General features: G+C 50.7%; 1 protein-coding gene across 1 annotated transcript; it reads right to left on the reverse strand.

Moving 5' to 3' along the window:
• Positions 1 to 61: 61 nt before the first annotated feature.
• On the reverse strand, positions 62 to 726 carry EMH_0085180 (uncharacterized protein; the record flags this gene model as incomplete). The annotated part of the gene is made up of 3 exons (XM_013500865.1): positions 62 to 160; positions 316 to 442; positions 617 to 726. The coding sequence occupies 3 exons, from the start codon at positions 724 to 726 to the stop codon at positions 62 to 64; spliced, it is 336 nt and encodes a 111-aa protein (XP_013356319.1).
• Between the last annotated feature and the right edge of the window lie 1,054 nt (positions 727 to 1,780).

Here is a 1,780-nt window from a genome sequence, read left to right on the forward strand (position 1 = left end):
TGGATCGCACACCATTGGATATGGCAGCTCTCCAGTAGCTCCCCCGTAAGAGATAATGTCCTTAGCCCACTCCTGCGCAACAACGTGCAGCGATAATGACGTAAGAGCAAATCAGGTGTCCTCCGCATTCTCCAAGGGCACTCAAAACATCACTAAGGAACTCAAATACGTCAAAACACATCCACAATGGGAAAAACTGCTCTCCAGCTCGTTTCCAGCTCGTTCCACTCTTGTCTAGGTGGGATATGGAAACCATGAGTTTCCATGGAGGGTGGACTCTGTATGTGGTTGCTTAGGCCGCCCCATTCCACTCACCTTATGACTGTTCATATCATTACACGAAAACCCGACAAGCTTGCACTTCTTCTCCGCAAACTTCTTGTGGAGCTTGACGGCCTCTGCGAGCTCCGTCGTGCACACGGGAGTGAAGTCATTGGGATGGCTGCAGACATACCCTCGCAGATACTCCCGACTAACACGCCCTAGTCAACGCCTTCCTTTGATCAAGAATAGATTCTACACCTAAAAATCCCCCGTCAGCTGGGACAGGCGGTGATGCATATTGGGCCCTGGACAAACATTTCCAGGGTGAAGGGTGTGACCTCGGTCGTCTTACCTGAACATAATGCCCCAGCTGTCACCCAAATAGTTGTAGAGATTGAAGCTTTCAACCCCCAACGCTTCAGCGTCGAAGTTTGGGAAGACATCCCCCAAAGTAAGCGGCATTTTCGATGCTCGGCGAAACCCGAGATTCAGAAGCAGGGACAGTCGAGCTGGGAACTCGCAGACAAACACTACACGAGTGGGAATAAAATTGTTCAACTGAGCTTCTTAAGTTGTTCGGTGAACCAAACCGCACTGCTAAGGGCGGGACACCGCCGCGGAGGGGGGAAGGCGAGCACTGCAGACGGTGGTGGGTCTTGGCAGTTACTCGCAGCGGTGGAATTGCGCCGTACGGGGTCTTCCACTCCGCTTGTAGGCGATTACCAACCCAGCGAAGTGAATAGCGGTTGTAATGTTGTATTATGTGGTTATAATGCCATATAATGTGTACTTTCCCCGTTAAAACACGGCGTTCCTGTGTAGCGAACGCAGACGGAGTGTGCTTCGCACCGCAAGTACACGACTGCGGAAGCTTACTCATCGATACTAATATTAAGCTGCATATCCAGAATTAATTAACCGGATTCATTGCACATGAAATTTTGACTGATTTACCGAGTGGAGAATCTTGGGATGACAGCTTCGCGGGGGCAACGATGCACGACACTGGAATCTGTATTATCTGCTGATTACGTTACCCCTTAGCCTTCTCACAGGCTAAGGTGTAGCAGGTACTCAGCACGGATTGCAGGTAGTAGTTATCAAGTCACTGACAAGCTTGTGATGCTGCGCAATGCGAAACGTCCCTAGTTTCGCTAACCCAGCGTCACTGTAGTTCGTGTAGCATGGCCTGTCTGGAGGTGGTGCTACTTTTCTACACGGGTACTGACAGACTACTGTGGGACAAAAGAGTGTTCGATAATTTGACATGGCGTCGGCGCACGCCGCCAAGGGGAGTTGGTTATGCTTTTACCTTTGGTTGCCTTTCAACAACAAGTGTGCTGCAGCTCATGGCAGGCGGCCTTCTGTCCTTAACATCGCCGGGCCTTGGTGACGCCGTGCTCATGAGCCTGGAAACTAGGGGTGAGGCCCTGTTCTCCTTTGAAACGCTCATATCAAGCCTTTCGACCCGATTGCAGTTCACGACACTTCTATGCTAAAATCGAGGACCTTCATT

This window comes from Eimeria mitis, genomic scaffold (assembly GCF_000499745.2).
Source record: "Eimeria mitis Houghton genomic scaffold, Emh_scaff5979, whole genome shotgun sequence".
NCBI classification, from domain to species: Eukaryota; Apicomplexa; class Conoidasida; order Eucoccidiorida; family Eimeriidae; genus Eimeria; species Eimeria mitis.